The sequence below is a fragment of the Manacus vitellinus genome, unplaced genomic scaffold (genome assembly GCF_001715985.3).
Source record: "Manacus vitellinus isolate BGI_N305 unplaced genomic scaffold, ASM171598v3 scaffold_9_pilon, whole genome shotgun sequence".
NCBI lineage: Eukaryota > Metazoa > Chordata > Aves > Passeriformes > Pipridae > Manacus > Manacus vitellinus.
The window spans coordinates 17,697,252-17,717,565 of record NW_021940917.1 but is presented as its reverse complement, the minus strand read 5'-3'; the positions used below and the strand labels follow the sequence as shown (position 1 = coordinate 17,717,565).

The 20,314-nt window shown below is 42.1% G+C and overlaps 1 protein-coding gene across 1 annotated transcript; it reads right to left on the bottom strand.

The window, feature by feature from the left end:
• Positions 1-5,918: 5,918 nt before the first annotated feature.
• On the bottom strand, positions 5,919-19,236 carry MINAR2 (membrane integral NOTCH2 associated receptor 2). The gene is given in 6 exon segments (XM_018085882.2): positions 5,919-6,098; positions 6,918-7,163; positions 15,107-15,307; positions 15,310-15,480; positions 15,765-15,830; positions 19,159-19,236. Coding segments are annotated over 6 exon segments (942 nt in total).
• Between the last annotated feature and the right edge of the window lie 1,078 nt (positions 19,237-20,314).

The following is a 20,314-nucleotide window of genomic DNA, read 5'->3' as shown; positions in this document are numbered from 1 at the left end:
GCCTCCACAACTCGGAAGTCTTGACAAGTACTTCTGTCAGGAAGAGGGTTGTCTGTCAGGATGCACCACCACCACTGACCAGACTGGTTGCTCCCAGGGAGAAATCTACTGAAAGGCAGCTGCAAAAGGAAGAAATCACTGTCTAGAGAGGTCTGGTCAAAAGCTGTTTACCTAAACCTGTGTTCACTCAGACTCCACCTCAATTCAAACTTGAACTACATCTGTCCTCCAGGAGAAATCTCCCTGGAATGTCTTTGTGTTTGGAGAGGAGAGGAGGGGAGGAAGGAGAGAATGATCCCACAAATCCCAAATCTTGCAAGTTAAATCTTTTATAGATTCAGGTTCATAGACTTGCAGACAAGAGTTTAATGAAGAAATTTGCGGTTTTGTGCCACTGTTCTGTTTTCTCCTTCCAGGCAATGGACTATAAATGGGCACAGGCCTGTCAAACTTGACTTACAACTTTGGGTTTGCAGTGCCACCAGGTTTCTGAGAAATGAGTTGAACCATGGCACGTGTCATGTTCCAACAACAAATCCAGGTACCTGCATCTGGATGTAGCAGTGGCCTGAGTCCGAACCGACGTCGTGGGAAGTAGGAGTTGGAACAGAGAAAGCCTGTCAGTGTAAGCAGGAGCTCCCAGACAAAAGAGTCTTTCCTGCATTCATTAATGCATTCCTCCAGAATGCAAATAACCAGGTTATGGCTGTACAGGTGAGGCCACAGCAGAACTGTGAATCCACAGTTCTGGGTTTGTATCCTTCTTTGTCCACGGGGTAAAGCTTTCTAGGAAATCCTAAAAAAAAAACCAAAAACCAAACAAACAACAAAAGAAAACCCCCAAAAAACTAAAAAAGCAATTAGGTAGTGCAAAAGGCATTTTTTATTAAGGACCCTATATAGAAGGAAGTGCTGTTGTTAAACAAAAAAGTGTAATCCACCAAAAATACTGGGTGCTGGGTACTTTTAAAATGTATCTTGTGCCACAAAGAGATGACACACCTTGTGTTACACCTGTTGTTGTTACAGCAGGTAACTGCTACTCTAGTTTTTTAAATCTAGGTGCATCTTCTAACCGGTGAAATCACAAAAGAAAATAGCTGACAGAAGAATTACATTTACTGTGCTGGATTGCTGTCTGATGCTTAGTTCATCTGACTAGATTCCCCATGAATTTGTGTTTCAGTGAATTATTCAGTTTACAGGAGCATAACCATGATCCTTGGAGTGGATGTCATAGTTTGATCTGCTTGGAAACATCTCTGAACTAATCAGTGGCACATTCTTCTTGGGTAGAGGAGTTTGTGGCAGACCTTCCTGACCTTTCAGTGATAGATATCAGAGATGTTTAGCATCCACACAGGTTCTGCTATTATGGTTATTCATTCAGCACTCACAGACCGCAATATCATAACTGAAGGAGTAACTTTTGCCTTAGAGAAGTTTGTAATGGATGACAACTCACAATTCATGTTGCATCCTTCTTTTTCAAATCCTGATGTGACCAAAGTGACTTCACTCGTGGCAAACTCAAAAATGTCCCTTTCCCTCTTGTTTTTCTATTATAGATCTCATTTTATGTAATGAGTGCATTAATAGAAAAAAAAAATGAAGCTAGAAACTTAAAACATGTACCCTGCTAAAGCAACAAATCCTGAAAGATCCTTTCCATGAGTCAGCTCTGTACTTTACTGAAGGGGAGTGGTAGCCGGAATTTTCACAAATTGTGCCTGTTGGAATGCCAGAGCCAAGCAGGAGTTTGTTTTCAGCAACTTTACAGGCCAAAATCAGATAATATGAGAACTCAGTTGCATATTTCTGGACATTTTTGGGATGGGAAAGACACAGCGAAGAAAGAGGAAAGGTGAGAATTTACTCAACAGAATTTTCTGAGATGCTCTAGTGTTTTGGGAGAGTAGTTGTACTAAAAGTAATTTAAAAAGTTGCTTGGGCAGTTTTGAAAGCTAATCCTTATTTACTGGAGAGAAGAAAGCTTCTAAAATCAATTGTGAAATATAGTAACTTCCAGTGCAATTATAAGTGGGCAGAATCTGCATGAACGAGTACTCTTATTTTCTTCCAGGTTGCTGCTGTGCAGTTTATAAGAGCGAATTCCTGCTATGTGTCACTGAAAATTCCAGTTTTCTGAGTAAAAGGTAGTATTCTACCACAGTTATACCCTTGTCCTACACCTTATTAGTAGGTGCTGGTAAGATACTGACACACCAACTTGGTGTTGTATGTTAAGTTTGTGCTGACTTCAGTAGGAGACTTTGCTGCTACTTGAGCTGATTACCACTGGAATAAAAATTTTAAACTTCACCCAGATTTGTTTCTTTTCTGATCCAAATTTGACTACTTTCTTATCTTTGACTACTTTCTCATCTTTAAGCACCTTGCTTAAATCTTACTGAAGTCCAAGTTTCCCTCAGCCTGCAGAAAGGGCCCTGTGGGTCCTGGTCGATGGCAAGTTGAATCTGAGTCAGCAGTGCCCTGACAGCCAGGAGGGCCAACCCTGTCCTGGGGGCATCACAAGACAGTGGAGGGAGGGGATTGTCCTGCTCTGCTCTGACCTGGGGCAGCCTCACATTGAATATTGTGGCAGTTTTGAGCACCACAATATCAGAAAGATATTAAGCTGTTAGAAAGTGTCCAAAGGAGGCAAAGAGGATGGTGAAGGGTTTGGAGAGGAAGCTTTATGAGAAGTGACTGAGGGCACTTGGTGTGTTCAGCTGGAGAAGAAGATATTGAAGGGAAACCTCACTGCAGTTACAGCTTCCTCACAAGGGGAAGAGGAGGGGCAGGCACTGATCTCTGTTCTGTGGTGACCAGTGACAGAACCTGAGGGAATGGCCTGAAACTGTGTCAGGGGAGGTTTAGGTTGGATATTAGAAAAAGGTTCTTCCCCCAGAGTGTGGCTGGACACTGAACAGGCTCCCCAGGGCAGTGATCACAGCACCAAGCCTGACAGAGTTCAGGAAGTGTTTGGACAATAGTCTCAGGCACATGGTGTGAGTCTTGGGGTGTCCTATGCAGGACCAGGAGTTGTACTTGATAATCCTGATGGGTCCCTTCCAACTCGACATATTCTATGATAGACTCCCACAGACCCCCACCTCCCTGCAACTTTCTTTCAGGTAGTTGTAGAGAACAAATAAATTCTCCCCAAGCCTCCTTTTCTCACAGTTTTTTAAACACTTTTGGAATACCCTCAACATTCTGTTCTCCAAGCACCAATCTTGATCCTCGTTTGTTATGAGTGTTAATGTGATGTCTTCAGTCCCTGTCACTAAAGAATTTAAAAAAAAAAAATCTACCAAAAAACCAACAAAAGCAAAAAACACGATAAAAGAGACAACACAAAGCAATCTTACCAACCAAAAAATTAAATTATTTTTCTACAACACACGTAAACTTACACTGCATCAAGTGGTTAAAGAAGGGTTGTCTCCTTAATTGTTTTCAGAGTAAGCACATGGCACAAAGGATCCCGTGGCTCCACCACTCCCCCCTGAAGAGAGGTCTTTGTCTCCCGGTCTGTTGACGCTGGGGTTTTTTTTCCCTCCTCAAAGTATTCAAGTGTTGTTTATTTTCTCAGCCCCTAGAGCACAGCTCGCTTTCAGGCAAGACAATGCTCTGAAGGGCGCAGCCAGCCAGCCCCTTTCCTTCCCGGGAGGGCAGACGATCCCGCAAGGAGCCTCCTCCTGCCTCCCGGCGCTCCCGGCACCTGGAGCCGCCGATTCCCTCCATCCCTCTGCCACGAGGGGTCACCAGAGGAACCCGCATCACCACGGAGGGACAGGAGAAGTAAAAACATCGAGCAGCCCTTCCCCCCACACACACCGGCAAAAAAGCCCCAAAACCAACCAACCAACAAAAAACCCCACCCCAAACGAACAGACCAAAGCGAAACAACAACACACACACAAACCCCCCAAAACACGCACAGACAAAAGAAATTAGCACAAACCGGCACTACCGTGCCTGACACGTTTTTTCTCTTTCCTGGCTCTCCACTAGGTGACAGCAGCGAAACCGGAGTGAAGCATCCCGTAATGGACTTCTGGAGAAAACTATTTTATCCTTTCTGCTAAACCCTCAGAGAGTAATGCAGTCGAGAGACTCGTATTATTGGCTGTTTTCCTGGAAATTACAGAGCCCTTTGCTTTTAGGCTTCCCGCCTGCAGGCCTCAATAATTTACAAAAGTACGTCTCTGCATTGTATGCACTTAAAGCAAATGTACTTGGGCTGGAACAAAGTCAAGTATTGTTGGTTTAATGCAAGTAGTTACTTCATAATGTCAGCGATTAGTCTTGTAAAATACTCCCAAGTTCTTACTTTCATAAGCTGTATGGGCCCAATCTTTCAGACAAGAATCTCCAGCTACACTGAAACTGCAGCAAGGCAGGAGATTAAGTTCCCGTTTATATTTACACCTATGTCCATTTTTCTAACAGGGATACTAATTTCATGCATGTGCATTTAAATGCTGCTACTGTTTTGCTGTTGGCTGCTCACCAGATTAAAGCAGTAAGCTCTTTTATCATGAATCTTCATGATAACCAGATAAACCAGTTATGGTACAAGCTAGACTAGGGTCCGAGTAGTTACAGCACAAACAAGAATCAAACATGGAGCAGATGAGAAGGAAGGAACTGAATACACTTATCTGAAGACAAATCCATCTTGACATGAGTTAAAGCACTGTAAACCTGCTGTAAGGAGGGCACATTCTAGAATTCGGAGGGGACACTACAAACCCTCTGTCTTGGTCCTATTCCTGGCCTATTCCAGAGGTTTTTTTGGGTTTTTTTTGTGGGACAAGAAGTAGAACTGATATAACCCAAATTTTCCAGCTTCTATGAGATTCTCTTGTGTGAGTAGGGGAAATCCCTTCATAGCTTCTTAGACAGCAAATACAGAGGTATAAAGGGTTTGCAGCACCCAGAGTATTTTTCAGAAAGGAAATAATTATTCGAAGTTCTTCTTTTCCTGTCCACTCACTTTTTATTTTGTCATTTTGTATCATGTTTTCATTATCCCAAATTATTCTGAGGTGTATGAACTTAATTGTCTGTGTACCCCTAACATTTAACTTTTTGTTTCTTTTATTTACAAACATAGCTTTTCATAGCCTGGCTCTATGACTTTAATATTTTTAAAGTGTATTGTAATTCAAGTTTATAATCTAATACTTCACCAATGTTATTCCAGTTTTTGACATGTTAGATTAAAAAAAGGTTGTTACTCCATCTTTTGGGATAGCAGAGATGCTACATGTAGAAAAAAGGTCACATAGGGATGCAGAAAATCCGTCCTAGGTCTTAGGGAATTCTTTTCAAAGAAAACTCAGTGATCTATTTTTTGTTTTTCTTCTCTGAAAAAGTGTAAGAAAACATTTATGCTTTTAGGCTACCTTTATACCAAGTGCTGCATCATTGGAATAATGCCTTCAGTCACTAAGTAGGGTTTGAATTTTTGTTTTATAATTCTTTGTGATATCTTAAATGATGCTTTATACTACTTTTCTATAGTCTAAAAATAGCTATCATAAAAAGATGAAGAGGGTGTTTATTAGGACAAATAGTCAGCTAGTTGTCTGTACATACAATATGTAACATACCACACATAATGACCTAAATGACTAGTCCAAAGAAGGCACTAATAAAAGTAGAATATTTATAGTTTTCTATTTAAATTATACCTGTAAGGAGACATTCAGCCATGTTCAGGGTATTTGTCTCTTTTCAGGATCAATTCCTTGTGCTGCACAGGAATTTTCTAAAGTGGTGTTGTCAAACACATTATATTTGTGACCAAAAAAAAAAAAAAAGGAATTCAAATAAAAGAGGGGAGGGGAATACTTTAATAAAAATATTTATTGGAAAAAAATCCCCATCAGCATCATTTGGTTGTACTAAATAAGTAAAACACTGAGTGTGACTATGGTAATTAGGATGCAAACAGCAAGTACCATGAGCAGGATGATTCGACAATATTTGGAATGCTTTTTTTCTCTCTCTTTCTTTTTTAACAAGGTATCATACCCAGGAGTATAAATATCCCCCATCCAGAACTGTAGATCATTAGGATTTTCCTAGAAGAAAAATCAGAAAATAAACTCAGTTTCTCTCTGTTGCACATAAAGTCATTAGAACATACCCAGAAGTATTTTGGCTATCATCAGATACTGATTAATGAATTTAAGACATCACAGCACATATGTAAGACACTTTCACTTGAACGTAGGTTGTGCTACTTGCCAGATGCTGCAAATGTTCCACTGGGGAAAATTAAAACCATACTTTTCAGCCAGGAACCAAATGTAGGACACCAGCTATTGAAATGTGATCAAAAAACCTAGAACAGACCACGTTGTCTTCTCAGGAAGAGATGTCGTTGTATAAACACAGATCTCACTCTCTTTCCCAAAAGTGGAACAGCAGAAAAAAAAGCTTACAAAAGTAATCCTAAAAGTGATTTGTGCCAACCCACAGGCAGGAAAGATCCTGCACAGTGTGGATGAGGCTCAGAAAATGTATGTAATTTGATAACAGAATTTTGCTACGAACAGTTATTAAAGTGACTGTGTAGTATTTAAGTGCCATATTTATAGCTCTTCCCTGTATAAACAGGGACGCTGAGTTGCATAGTGTTGTGGTTTAAGACTTTCTTTAAGTCAGAGATCATGTTCTGCAGAGCTGAAATTCCTGGAGTCTCACCAGATGTGCAGACTTCCTTTCCTGATCAGACTCACGTTGGTGTCATGTCTGTACCAAAAAAATACCTCCATATTTACTTCTGGAATTCCACCAAAAGGACCAAGCGGGCTGAACAGGCCTCACAGTGGTTCATGCATGCACGACACAGCCCACAGCAGTTCCCTTTGCTCCAGCTCAGCTCAGCAGTGCATTACCTTTATGTGGCTGGCCAAGTTAGAGTGCAGCGAGTGTCTGTCATAGTCCTGCACGGTCCAGGAAGGGGTCTTTTTCTTCTCCTCCCAGTCGTCATCCACCTGGATGTCACTATACAACGGGTTTCTTTTGATGGTGGATTTCAGGGTGATGGGTGTAATGTGTTTCCCCAGGGCTTTGTCTATCATTTCTTGACTGACCCTGTTCAAGTCTAAGCCTGGCAGCTCAGTGACAGTTCTTTTTTCTCTCTGTAAGGCACAAGTTAGATCAGAAGCTGCCTTTATCTTCGTTTACCTACCCCTGCAGAATTAGCATTTATAATACAGCAGAATCCTTTTTAAAATTACACATGCAACAATTTTTCTCATTCTGGCAAACATATATAGTGCAGTAAAGGAGACCGACCGTTCTCTTTGTGCAGATTTTTTCCTTCTGGGGAACGCAGGTGGGTGCAACATTAAGTTCTTTTGCAAATGTGAACTGACATAATGCCTGCTGAAAGAAAGCCTCTGCTTTATCAAAACAGTGCTATGGAGCACTACGGTACAACATGTAGTTCTGATGAAAGCCACGGGTGTATGATGCAAAAGCAGAGCTGTAAGGACAAAGCAGAATAAACACAGGGGTAGCAGCGTATAAATGACAGCCTCGAGTGGAATTGCACCTCTGGCAGCAAGGATTTGATTCACAGTTCTGTTCACACTGTTGAACGCTGGACCCGTGTTAGGATGTCAAAGAGGTTCCTTATTCAACTGAGAGAAAGTCCTTTTTTCAGGCACTGTCAGAACTTACAGGTAATTAAATATCTGAGCAGCCTCCCAGCCACAAAACATTGTTAAATCAGACCTTTTTGAAGGGGGTGACAAGGGAAGAGGATGAACAACCCTGGTGGGATCACATTTTTTGAGAACTTGCAAGCTGCTTCTTAAAACAGCATCAAGAACCTCTTTATGGGTCAGTAAGATAGTAGCTATGATACTTTTCAATCTGTAATTGCATGGAGGAATGCAATCAGACTCTCCAACTCAGACTGTTAAACATTTTGGTTCACCACAACCTTCTGTCCACGAGACTTTGAATTAACCTGTCACTGATCTGGGGTTCCATCACACATGAACTTCCTGAGAGATCTGCTCCTGACAGAGCCCTTGCCCTACACTAACACCCCTCCCATCTCTTGGGGATGCTTCTACAGAACCACCACAGTGCAAATTCGTCCTTCCTCATTAGTGACGCTGCTTCCCCATCGGTTTGTCCTTACAAACTCCCTGTTGAGACAAGGGGAGCCTTGGCCTGACCCAGTGGCCCTGTGTCAGGTGTGCTGAGCAGGGGGCAGTCCCCAGCCCTCTCCCACTCTCAGAAATCACAAGGGTCTGGGCAATGCCTGCTACAAGACTCACATGAGGTAAGTGCACATAATAAACAACCAGTGAGGAAGCTGGGTGCTGAAAAACTTACTTCCATGGAAGGATGTCTTTCCCAGAGTATTTCACTTTTATGGAGATCTCCAGCTGTGAAAGCACCACAGGCTGGACTTCAGCTGCAAAAGGACTGGGAGCACGTCCTGCTTCTCCTTCCACCTCTCTGGTGGGATCCCAGAGAATCTGACCTCCTGCACACTGGCTCTGGAAGCTGCTCGGATCCCACATCAGTCAGTACAGGTCCCTGAGATGATAGCAAACTGCTGGCTTCTTCTGCTTGAGTAATTCTGTGCCCCCTTTTGTGCTGGTGAATCCACTTTCAGTGGAAGTCAGCCACTGCATGTCATCACCTACTTAATGACTGCAGTGTCTGTACATCCATAGACACGTCTGGGGTGTCTGGGGCAGGCAGGTGAAGAAGGATCTGTGAGGAATGGTTTCCTTCAGAAAGTGAAGGGGGAGAAAACAAAACAACAGACTTTTTCTAAGAAACCCTGGGAGGAAGCATCATGCTGGCATTCGTATCACTAAATCCTGCTGAAGTGACTAAGCATGCTTCCCATCAATAATTGCCATTAGTAGGCGGGTGGATCCTCAGTGACCTCCTGTCCCTCTGTTAGTTCATAATTTCCACATGTTGTTCCTTAGCCTCCACATATCCCTTGACAATACTGCTCTTTGCATTGCAGTTACAGCTGGCACTGAAGCCCTCTGGGCTGTACTGGCCAGATTTCAGCTGAGCTGGTGTTTTTTAACTGCCTTTTCTTTCTGACTGGATTTTATTTTATTTATTTTATTTCTTACTTAAAATTTGTTATTGACCTTAATGATTCTTCCCTCAGGCTTGCTAGATAGTTGAACTTGGAGAACATTTTGTCGAAGAACGCGAACTGTGTCACCAGGGGATGTTTAGTCTCCCTAGGCTAAAATGTTGTGAAAAGAATGTGACTTGACAGTAATTTATAAAGCTGTTTTAAATAAAATTCTCTTCCAAACTTGGAAGAGATGGCATGATGCAAATTTTTTTCATGAAGAGAGGGCTTTGTGGCAAAACTTTTTGCTCCTTCTGTTTGGAGTACCTTTCTTTTCATAGGCATGAGAATAGAAGAATGTGGTAGTTTGGAGCAGAGGTAGAGAGGAAATAGACTGGGATGGGGAACAGGGTTTTACCATGAGAACTGGACTGGAATTTAGAATAGGATATAGTTTGCAGAAGTTTTAGAGAACAGACATTAAAGTGACAGGCTAATCGGGAGAATACATTAGAGTACAGGCAGATGCTTGGTTGTAAAACTTGTGCAGTAAATATGTCCTAGAGACTGGTTAGGGAAAAGAAAGGACAGAAGCCTGAAGGACATAAAAAAAGTTTTAGGTCTAAGAAATCATACAGAGAATTATGAAGAAGATTGCATTGAACATATGCATGTATAGAAGCAGAGAAACATAAGATTAGATAATAAAAACATGCTTGCTAGTATTGATTCTTGCAAAACCTCCTTTTTATTTTCTGCTAAGATGTAAAATATGTCCCAGCCATTGTCACAGACTTCTATGTTTCGATTCTGATTAATGAAGCAAATGTTCAAAGAAAGATGAAAGTATTGTAAATTTAGGTATTCGTTACAGAGTTCATATAATATACACTGATTCTAAGAAGTTAGTATGAATTAGGGTGGAATAGAACAAAACAGAGGCAATTTATGTTGTTATTTACTGAATGGAAGGAGGGAACAGCAAATATTCAAGCACTAACTAGGAAGAACACTGAGAAACTATAGATGAAGTGAGTTGACAAAATACACATTTAACAAGATGAAAAATGCTCACCTCTGCAAACACATAACTGTGTTTGATCTACATATAGCTTATGAATAAGAAAGCTATTATGGTTTATAACTTGTGTTTCACTGAGAACAGTTTTTCCCTCTTTGACAGACTCAGAGAGCTGGCATGTACAAAATTAGGATTCTGTAAAAAGCCCAAAGATCAATAGAGAGTCAGTGTTAGTTGATTACTGAACCGACATGTGCTTGCTCCACATTTTTTTCTTGCTGATTATTTCATAATGTGAATTAAGCATGTAGATGCATTACAATACATATAATTAAAATTATAATTTAACCTTTGTTACTAAGAAGTATTTTAATCTCTTTTTTTTCTTGACTTTATCCTTTCATTCCCTCTGCTGTTGTTGTTAGCACTGAAACAACCTAAGAACCTAACCACTCTTTCCTCAGCCTGTGATATGGGACATCACCCACCAAAACCAGGACATCAACAGTTAAGGCTAGGCCTTGGTTTCAAGCCTATCTACCTGAAAGAAGAGAACAAAGAGATACTTAAAAAAAAATAAAGGAAATTTACTTCCTGGAATTCAAATTTTTCTTTCCTTGCCCACTGAAGAGAATCAGTTTCTCTTGTCTGGTGGCCAGCCTTGGTCTCCGGCTCATATTGGGAAAGATGCTCAATGAAGGAAAGAAATGCTGTTGATGGGCAGCTATACCTAGAAGTTTTAAACAAGGGAGGCTAAAGAAACCTATGGCCACTAGATATTGCAATATTTGTTTTGTAACAGCCTCCTCAATCCTAGTGAAGGTGGGTAGCAGGGTGGTTATTATATTTGATAGTAATTTGTTAAATACTATAACCCTCTGTTGTGCAAAAGATTTGTAACACATCCTGGAGGATTCTCCTAGCACTTGGAAGGGCATGTTTCTGCTTTAAAGACCTACTTTGAAGGCAGAAAAAGATCTGAAAGACAAAAAGTTTCTAGGGTGTAACCAAGCATCCCTGTGATAGTTGTAACAACTGCATAGGTATTGCTAGACATTTGGACAATAAAAAAAGTTTATCTATTATGATCAATAATTATTAGCGCTTTAGAATATCTTCAACATGGCTGATCTCATAGAGGATGTTATGGAAAAGCAATTGGGTAGGCAAGGAGTAACCAGGTGTAGGTAAGGAGATATGAAAGACAGTAGGGCAGTGAGCTCACATAAGGATTCCTGAGAATGCAGAGTAAGTCCAGAGGAGGGCCATGAAGATGATCAGGGGGCTGGAGCACCTCTCCTATGAAAACAGGTTGAGAGAACTGGGGTTGTTCAGCATGAAGAAGAGAAGGCTACAGGAAGATCATGTAGCAGCCTTCCAGTACCTACAGGGGGCTGACAAGACAGCTGGAGAGAGACTTTTTACGATGATAAGACAAGGGGAAATGGCTTTAAGCTGAAAGAGGGCAGGTTTAGATTAGATATCAGGAAAAAATTCTTCCCTCTGAGGATGATGAGACCCTGGCACAGGTTGCCCAGAGAAGCTGTGGATGCCCCATCCCCAGATGTGTTCAAGGCCAGGCTGGATGGGGCTTTGAAGCCACCTGTTTTAGTGGAAGATGTCCCTGCCCATGACAGGGGGGTTGGAACTAGGTGATCTTTACGGTCCCTTCCAAGTCAAACCATTCTATAATTCTATGATTCTAGGAATGAAAGCTTTCTTATAGAAGGAAATGAAGGGATCTGGATTGTTTGTCAGAGTTATTAAGGCAGCCTCATGTACTACAAAGCAACCTGGGAAGTCACCTGACATGAATAGAAAAGAGATCAGTAGATGATTGTAACCACTTAAGCCGGTGTGACAGGGATATTTAGAGAAAAGTAGGCATTCATATGGACTATTTTAATTGTGCACCATTGGGACTACTTCTATCTTTATAATGAATTGTTTCCTTTAAAAAATATGTTTTATCTGTCGCTGGTAATGGAGTTCTGCAGGGTTGTGAGTGCATTACATAAAAACTTTTGTACAGTCTCAGACCAAAGCTCCTGCCAACCTTGCAGCTGGCTCTGATAGTGGCCAGTTGCAGATGTCTGGGGAAGAATAAGGGAGAGAGTGGAAATACATAACACACATATGGTCCAGAGGACAAAGAAGTGACTCTAACCTATAGATAAAAAACCCCCTAACTTATGAATAGAAAAAAAAAGTCTCTTGTGCTGGTACAGTGAGATACAAGCAAAGGCAGGACACAGGCATTGAGATGTAATACCTGCAGGCCAAAAGAGCGCCGTGCCAAGAAGTAGCATGCTGCTCAAAGACTAAGTGCTCTGTGCCGTTTTCCAAAAATAGGCAAAAAAGGGAAATACAAGCAAGAAAGAGCAGTCCGAGAATTGCAGAAAATTACCAGGTTGACTAAAGGGTACACATGCAACCTGGCTATCAGAAACAGATATAGGGGATTACCTGGTGTACACTGTGCATTAAAACATGTTATGGGGCAGAGAGTCAACTGAGACTGGAAATTTTCAGGGTGATCAGAATGTGGTCAGCAGCTATCCATTTGCAAGAGAAAGTCTGTGCTTTTTATGCTGCTTTTCACAAGGTAGGGCCAAGATTCCTGGACTTCTTCATGGTTTGGTTTAGTCAAACTAGTCTATGAAAATACATACTAAGCAGGGAAGATGTTTAGTTTGCCTGATACCAAAGAGGAAAGTGCAGAGAAAAAGCAGCAGCTTTTTGTCTTTACATCAAACTACTTTTTATAATGGAAACAAATTTTAAAACTTGTGGGTGAAGAAAACACATAGGCACTTAAGTGCATTTGCATTTAAGGGATCTCATAATAAAAGTCTGGAAGAGGACAAACACACCACTGGGAAGTCACTTTGCACAGGGAGTCCTGAGTAGCATTTGTTTCTTAAAAGAAAATTAGCTTTTGAAGGGAGAATTTGGGCTACTCTCAAGGTTTAATGAGTTTGGGAATCTTTAGATCATACACATATGTTCTGAAATTAATTCTCCCTCTTCTACCGCCCTCCCCTTTTTCCGTTTCTGAATTAACTAACCCTTAACCTCATTGCTCTCTCATCTTAAAGGAAAATATGTTATTCCTGTGCCGTTAGTTCTCCACTGTGCCATTGTGTTTATTCTAGGGTCTGGAACTCATCAGTACTTTTCCCTTTATTTGATTGTCAGCAAAAGGGGGAAAAGAAGGTGAGCCCTTAAGGTAGAAAGAATAAGGCACAATGATTTTTATCTGAGCACCTTGAATTCACTAGTGACTACACTTAAAAAAAGTATAGGTTGTGTCCTAGGTTTAACATTCATAAAACATACCACATTGCAAACTCCGTTTCTGGAGACATAGTGAGTACAGACATTTCCTTTGAAACAGCCATCCCGGGGCTGGGAACAGAGTTCCAGGAAAACCTTCTCGCTGGTGGCAAAGAGCAGAGCACAAGTCAAAAAGCGCAGGGCTCGCCACACATTTTTAGTCCTCCCGCAGCTCTGCAGCCCTTGGCTCGGTGACAGTGCGTTCTGTTTGACAACAATGGGAAGAAGGATCCCTGCTGCGGAGGAGGCTCTGTGTGTGGCTGCCTCTATCCTGCACAAAAGAGGGGCTTGGAGGGAAAGGGGGGTGAGGGGGGGGGGGGGGGAGGTGGCTAGCATTGCACCATACCCTATTGTTTGGGATCCTTCAGGCTCCGTCCCTCGGTTTGGGCTGTTTGCATGGGAGACTACGGGCGACCGTGTGTTCCCCCGCCCCAGCCCTCCCTGGGGAGTCGCCAGCGAAGATTATACAACACGAGCAGAGATGGCTGGAGGCACTGGAGTAGGCAGAGGGAAGGGTGTCTGGGGTGGGGAAGAAGCTAGGGAAAGTAAAGCGGGCGGCAGGAGCGGGAGGACTTTTGCAAGTCCTCCTTTTGCAAGGAGGAGGACTGGAACGGACTCCGAGAGGGAGCAAAGGAGTTTGCGGAGCTGATGGGGAGAAATGTCTAAGAAGGGAGAAGTGTAACAGGAAGTAGCTGTGGGAGACTTTAAGCATCTTTCTCATCCCTTCCCCCAGGTTCACGGTTTTTTCGCTCCTACTCCTCATTCCCCTGGGGAATTTGACCGCCACCCTAAGCATCCTCAGGATGCAGACCCTTCTCCACCCCCTCCACCCCCAACCACTTATGTATGTCTCCATCTCTTGACAAGAAACAGACCTTGGAGCTTTTGCTCATGCTAGGGGTGGGGAAAGGCGAGGGGCTCCCCGAGCAGCAGGAAAGGAGCACTGTGGAGCAGCGAGTGGGGCCCAGAGGGGTGTGAGCTGATGCAGCTGTAGTGCTGCTGATCCAGACATGAACTTCTCCTCTGCCAGCTCCAGGGCCTCTGCTAGGCAATGCACATTTACATTTTTACCAAGAAATTGCTGCTACCTCTGTATAATAACCTGGATTAATGCAGCCAGTGTGTTTCACACTTTCAACAGCTGTCTTTCAGTATAAGGGGAAGGTCAAAGTATGATGAGAAAAACAAGGCAAAATAAAAAGGAAGCTATGGTGAACATATATAAATTTGAAGCAAGAATCTCTAATGCTCTCTGTAATGTGCCTTTTCATCTAGTTTGAGGGATAAGGATATGACCTAACTTTCAATTTGAAGTCTGATTTTTCCTTGCTTCTTCAGAGAGCGCATTCCATGCACCCTTTTAGTACAATTAATTGGTGTTTGACTTCAGTAGACTCTTTGGGAAATTCTATAAAAACGGTATAGAGCCTAATGTACTGAAATGAAGACAGTGCTTCCCCTCCTGAAGTGAGTAACTCTTCTCATGGAGCCTGATCCTCACTGAAGTCAATGGGAAAACTTACAGGGATATTAGTGATGCAGATTAAGAGATGCATGAAGCTGAAACCACAGCTGATGTCTCAACCTCACAACATCTGTGCCCTGATCCCTAAAACAAGGTAGAAAAATCAGGAAAAACGGCAGCTCCTTTTAGACCTTACCTGTAAATAGATTCTGTTGTGCCACCGCTGCACTCCAGGTAGAGCTGCATCTGGCAATTTTGCCCAGCTGGCTTGCAGACAGGTAGAGCTTTTCTCTAAAGACTTCACCTCTAGTTGCAGGAATTTATCGGGATGGTTGTTGTTTGGCAAAACAGAGAGGTCCATGTTTCTGTGCTGTAGAGTAACAACGAAAACAGCCTCGCCCCAGCTTCTGCTTCCTGGCTGTGCGTGCTCTTTCTATTATTAATGACGTGAAGAAGGATACGACAGTTTCCTGAAACTGTATCTGACCCCTGTTTGGTGTCAGGCTCACTTATATCATCTACCAATGATAAAAGATTGTTTAGAAGTGGCAGAGCAGACAGGACAAGTTTCTGTAAGTGCCTAGCTTAAGCTTTCAGGTTCAGGGTTTTTTTTGATAGATACATATGTGTTCATTAAAACTAACAGAGTACCAGTGAGGAGATGCATAAGACACTTAAATGCATACCAGCACTTCCTCAAGTGATCTGCCAAAAATGCCAAGCCTACAATACTTCAAAGTAAGCTTTTTTTTCCCCCCAGAAAATTAGAAGCAGCTCCCAGTCCAAAGCAAGTCTTCCTTTTCTGTGGCAGTACCAAGAGGCTCCATTGTGCTGCATAGGTTGGTACCATTTACCATGACAGCTATAACGTGCACTTTTTTAAGTTCAGGGATTTCTTTCACAGCAAATTCTTCTTGACCCTGGGAAATATTAGATTGTTTCAAGTAATTGATAACAGAAGTTTTCAGGGAATTGATTCTGCTCCTGTTCAAGTGACTGGAAAAAAACTGTTACTGACTTAAATGGTGTAGTCTCAGCCCCTTCACTTCTGTTACTTTATTTTGAGATTTGATATTTTCATCATCATTTTATGAGTCTTAAGTCCTTTTGACTTTCAGCTAATTAAATTCCCTTTCTCATAATGGCTACTATGTACAACTAGCAAAAGTAGCCTTCTCCTATTTATTTTAACCTTTTCTTGAGACTTTATGTTTCTCTAGGATATGTCTCATTTTTGATGACACTGCTGCAGAGGATAGGCTTTTGAAAGTTCATTGCTTGAAATCCAGGAAAACATGTTTTGGATGAAACTTGTGCTGAGAATTAGGGCATCACAAAACTTTAGTCTTTTACTTAGACCAGAGAATCAAACAAATCTATTTTCTGCACAGAAAATTGCTGGAATATAAAAATAAAATAAAAATAGGAAAATATTTTTCAAATCCTAATGTAATAAATTAATACTTTGAGATATATATATATAAGTTAAAATCCTTATCTACTTCAACAACTCATGGTTTTTCCTTGCATGTATTTATTGGAGATTATTTTATGGCATATCCATTTAAAATTATTATTCTGGCATCTTTCAAGTAGATGCTCAAGTAAGTACCTGTGAGCAGCCACAAAAGAGACAGTAGTGAGTGTGTTTCTAAGTGGATGTGCATGCTTCTGGGGAACCTGCTGCTACATTTACATCTATGTCTCCCCAGTGTAATGAACCCCAAAACACTAATACACCTTGCCAGTGTACTCTAGGGGATTACCATGAAGCTGCTGTTTTAGACTTGCCATGACATGTAGTTCTCACTTTTTCCCTGTGCAGACAGTAATAATTTGTGTTCTAAAATAGGTGGGTATATCTACAACCATGACTTCTTTCTTTAACATACATAGACTTTCCAGCATCTCTCTAAACACAAGATTCTTCTGTGCTACTGTAGCACATAATGTGGGTCTGCGACTGTGTGAATTTACATACCAACACTACTTTGTTTGATTAGACATGACACAAGAAGGTAAAAAACACCTTATTAGGTCAGACCCCTCCCCCCCAGGATCTATCACAGTGTTTGAAAGGGAAAGAACCAATGATGCTTAGGTAGACAGTGTACACCTGGCTACTTTCTGCAGTTCATTCTCCTTTTACTCCCTCAGAAGCCACCCCATTTTTTTGTGCTAAAGTGTCTCTTCCCAGGCCTTTTATTATCTGTTCATAAACTCGTGGTCCATAAATTGCTTTTCAAATCTTCTGATACTACCTCCTCTAGAAGCAAGCTTCAGAACCTCATGACCATCTGCTTAAAGTGCTTTTACATCTTTTAAACCAATTTCCATACTAGTCATGGTGAGGATGCCCTCTTTGCAGTACTGCAGGATTTGTAGAAGAGTTCTCCATGCAGATTATCCATTACCTTCAGGATTTTTTAAACCTCACCTATGTTTATATTAGTCTCTTCCTTTCCAATCTGAAGTATCAGCTTTTTCAGTCTCATCTGGTAAGCCACCTAGTCTATTCCCTTGCTCATTCCGTTTTCAATGTGTTATGCTGTAATTCCACTACATTGTTAGTGAGAACACAGCAACCATAAATGAATGCAATGCTCAAGTCGTTCCAAAACAGTTACAAAAATGGGAAAAATTATGTCTTCTGACAACATGCAACAGTTTTTGGTGCTTTTTTCCCCTGGTATTCTCATAGAGCTAATAACTTCAGATCACAGTAACAAATGATACCACAATTTTTCTTCACCTCTATGACTGCCAGTTGCAAGTTCGGTATCCTGTAGGAATAGTTTAGGCTATTTTCCATAGCTATAATACTTGACATTTTCCTACATCAAAATTTATCGGTCAATGTCTTGTCTAACTGCTCACTTTTGTGAGTTTTTTCCCAAGTGAAGCAGCAGTCAGTGAACTAGAAGAGCTTAATGTCACCTGAAGAGCTGGAGAACTCAGTTTTCACTCTCTTTCTCATGCCATGCATGAAAATGTGAAAAAACCTAAGCCCTGCATTATTCTTTGGGGAACCATACTGCTGACTTCTCTTGTTATTGTTTACTGTGGCTGAACACCAGGTATCTACTGGGCCTGCGCCCAGTCCCTCCAGAGGGAAGGTGAGGGGAGAAGTGGGGAAAAGAAGGGGAAAAAACCCCTACAGAATCTAAGCTGCTAAGAAAGGGTGTTTATATTTACACAAAGAGGGAAAATGTTATAAACACTGTACGTGCAGAGAAGAACTAAAAATAAAGATACTTCCCCACAGCTGTCGCTCGTCTCCCCCGAAGGAACTGCCCAACCACTCCGCTCAGCTGCCTGGAAGAGAAGACAGCCCTAACTTCCTTCCTGTCTTTTATATCTGAGCTTATGTAACATAGTATGGAATATCTTATTGGTAAAATATGCATCAGGTGATCTATCCTAGTTCCGTTTCCCTCTCAGAGAGAGTAACAAACCCAGTACAATCTCCACCCCTTATTCCATACTATTTTACGTCACACTCATATTCCACATGCGCCCATATCCCGCTCTTATACAGGTGTGGTCTTCTGCTTTGTCTCATGTTTGAACACCAGCATCGGCTTAGTTCGGGTCTTCCTTGTTTAGTGACTTTTCCTGCAACATACAACTCAGAATATGAATTAGTTTTTCCCCAAGGTTAAATCTCCTTGAGGCACACACTGGGTTTCCCCATCTTCTCTCATTATCCACCAGGTGTATCCAGGTCCTTGAGCAAAGACAATCCCACAAATGGGTTTGCCTTTGCTCAAGGGAGGGTTAACTCAAACTGCTTTACCTAATATACCTCTAAAGTGAATCACTGGGGCTTTGTCTCCATCCACAGTGTGAGGGGACTCTGTTTGGGCAGGGCTCTATTGACGGAGCCTCTAGTGTTAACCAGCCATGTAGCCTTTGCTAGGTGCTGATCCCAATTTTTGAAAGTTCCCCCACCCAATGCCTTCAGATTAGTTTTCAGCAATCCGTTACACCGTTCAACCTTTCCAGTGGCTGCTGCATGATATGGGATGTGATATACCCATTCAATGCCACGTTCCTTTGCCCAAATAGTAACTAAACTGTTTTTGAAATGAGTCCCATTGTCTGATTCGATTCGCTCTGGGGTGCCATGTCACCACAGGACTTGGTTTTCAAGACCCAGGATGGTATTTCAGGCAGTTGCGTGAGGCACCGGATCAGTCTCCAACCATCCAGTGGTGGCTTCCACCTTGGTGAGCACATAACGCTTACCTTGGCGGGTTTGTGGCAGTGTGATATAGTCAGTCTGCCAAGCCTCTCCATATCTATACTTATCTCAACGTCCACCATACCATAGGAGCTTCACTCTTTTTCCTTGTTTAATGGCAGTACATGACTCATAATCAAGGATGACCTGGGAAATAGTGTCCATAGTTAGATCCAGCCCCTGGTGTCGCGCCCATCTATAAGTGGCATCTCTGCCCTGATGGCCTGAAGAATCATGTGCCCACAGAGCTAACAACAGCTCTCCCTTATGCTGCCAATCTAGATCGACTTGCGACACCTTGACTTGTGCAGCTCAGTCGGCTTGTTTGTTGTTGTGATGTTCCTCATTAGCTCGATTTTTGGGTACATGAGTATCTACATGGCACAGTCAGCTTCTCAATTCGAGTGGCAGTGTCTTGCCATAAATCAGTAGCCCAGACAGGTTTTCCTCTACGCTTCCAACTGATCTTCTTCCACCAATCCAGCCAGCCCCACACTGGCTATCACGCACGAGTTGGTGTAGAGGTAAAGCCTTGGCCATTTCTCTTATTCAGCAATGTCCACGGCCAATTGAACGGCTTTGAATTCCACAAACCGACTCCTTCTCCTTCAGTAGCTTCCACCACTTGTCGGGTAGGACTCCAGACAGCTGCTTTCCACTTCCAACTTTTCCCCACAATACATCAAGAACCATCAGTGAAGAGGGCATAACGTGTTTCTTCTTCAGGTAACTGATTGTGTGGTGGAGCTTCCTCAGCCCGATCCACTTGTTCTTCTTCTTCCTCATGGGCCAAACTGAAGTTTCCACCTTCAGGCCAATTCATTATGATCTCTAGGATTCCAGGGTGATTCGAGAAGGGCCAAAAATAAAGATACTTCCCCACAACCAACGCTCTTTTCCCCCAAAGGAACTGCCTGACCGCTCTGCTCAGCTACCCGGAAGAGAAGTGAGCCCTTACTTCCTTCCCATCTTTTAAGTCTGAGCTGAGGTAACATAGTATGGAATAACTTACTGGTAAAATATAAATTGGGTGATCTCTCCTAGTTCCGTTTCCCTCACAGAGAGGGTAACAAATCCATTACATCTCTCCATCCTAAAAGATGACCAGTTTGCTTCCAATCCTTTAACCACCACAGAGGTTGCTCCTGTAGTTCTGTGTGA